This window comes from Aplysia californica, unplaced genomic scaffold (assembly GCF_000002075.1).
Source record: "Aplysia californica isolate F4 #8 unplaced genomic scaffold, AplCal3.0 scaffold00045, whole genome shotgun sequence".
NCBI lineage: Eukaryota > Metazoa > Mollusca > Gastropoda > Aplysiida > Aplysiidae > Aplysia > Aplysia californica.
In genome coordinates, this window is record NW_004797315.1 from 1,297,920 (window position 1) to 1,299,791 (window position 1,872).

General features: G+C 39.8%; 1 protein-coding gene across 1 annotated transcript in view; it reads left to right on the top strand.

The window, feature by feature from the left end:
• The window catches only part of LOC101856080, a gene marked incomplete in the record, with an annotated part of 42,424 nt that overhangs the window by 6,534 nt on the left and 34,018 nt on the right, over window positions 1-1,872 (top strand). Inside the window, 1 exon segment of the mRNA XM_013079239.2 lies at window positions 182-259. Within this exon segment, the coding sequence (XP_012934693.1) occupies window positions 249-259 (11 nt within the window).

The following is a 1,872-nucleotide window of genomic DNA, read 5'->3' on the forward strand; positions in this document are numbered from 1 at the left end:
TGTGTGTGTTCGTTCGTTACAAAAACAGAAATGCAAATTGTGGCATGAATAGGCCTAATACTAAAGAGTGGTGATTTCAGTTGGACTGATATTATCGATCCAGATTTCGGCCGGATAAGAACAGTGTTATAGACACAGCTTGCCCTTTGACATAACTTTCCGTCCTGATTCTCTATTACAGCTGTTCCAAACTGTGTCCCTTTTCCAAACAATAGTTCGAGCTTCATTTGCCCTGAGCAACCTCCGCTATGGTCTATAGGTAAGTGATTGTGGAAATTCCACGTGTTCATCTTTTAGATGTTCCCATTAGTCCATGGGCCGAGAGCACACGATATGTTTCATGAGCTTATCAGTGCTGTAATGTTTGTGTTTTGTCACATCTTTCGCCAATTTTTAAAACATCAATCGCTATCTCTCTCGGTCATATCGGAGACGGACGTTAAACTAGGAGGTCCCGCCCTTAAATAACCTAATAGTGTTAATAGGGGCTTTAAACCCATACCATACCATGGAATCGCTATCTCTTTGTCTCTCTTTTTCAGAATCTCCCCACTCACCCACAAACAAACAAACAAACAAACAAACTAACTAACTAACTAACTAACTAACTAACTAACTAACTAACGAACGAACGAACGAACTAACAAACAAACAATCAATCAATCAATCAATCAATCAATCAATCAATCGGTCAATCAATCTGTCAATCTATCAATCAAACAAACAAAAGCAAAAACAAAAAACAAGAACACAAAATACACCAAGCAATCAAACAAAATACTACCATATCCATTATCACCTACGTACCTATGCAATCTGCAGGGCCGGCTCGTGGGTCTAAAAAGTGGGCGTGCACACTTGAGCTATCTTAGGCTGAAGATAGTCAATGGCATAGTAAATGGGATGGTGTATAATTTTAGGATCTTTGGGATGGTTAAGGAAGACCTTGTGCTTTTATTTTCATTCTTTTTACGTGTGGCTTTGACTTCTAGAACTAAATCTGTTTGTTAGCTGAACGTCAATTTCATTCATCCTGCATTAGAACTGAACACTCAAGTACGTTTCACCATTCCACTACAAAACTGTTTAAAAGCACAACTCATGTCATAGGAGAACAATGCCTGAAGTATGTCACGTTCATCTCCCTCAGGTTCAGGGTCATAGAGTCACTTAAAATAGCCGCAAGACAATGAACCAATCACAATTCACTTGAGCACTCCGCTGGATTGCTCTGGGGCTCAAATAGTTTTAGCATAGAATAGTGCACAGTCTGTTACGTTTATTTTTTGATTGCCTACTGTGGGGTATGTTTCGGCACTATTAGGCGGGAGCACATTTATTGAAATGTGCCGTTTAATTAATATTAATGTACGGCCAAACTCTCCGCGAGTGTCGTCATCGCTTGGGTTATCCAAAAGAGCGATTTATATGTCAGGTTTCCACTGTTGAATACGCTGTTATGTTTAGATACAGTGCATGAACTTTGGCATGGCATAGTAGATGTTTTACTGCGCAGAAATAACAGTTGCGGCGCCAGCGAGGAGCTTGTTTTGATATAATATTAGGCTAGTGTTTGTTTCTGGCGTCTATTACGTAATAGAACATTAAAAAAATTTGGGCGGCACTGCACGACCGTGCTCTATGGACGAACCGCGTCTGGTAATCTGTCTTACAGTCAGGCACGATTAGTTTACTCAAGTTTATACCTAAGTGTGCATGAAATTATTGATAATATACACATTCGTTCTCCCTTGCCTCTCTCTCTCTCTCTCTCTATTTCTATCTCTCTCTCTCTCTCCCCTCTCTCTCTACCCCTCTCTCTCTATCTATCTATCTATCTATCTTTCTATCTATCTATCTATCTATCTATCT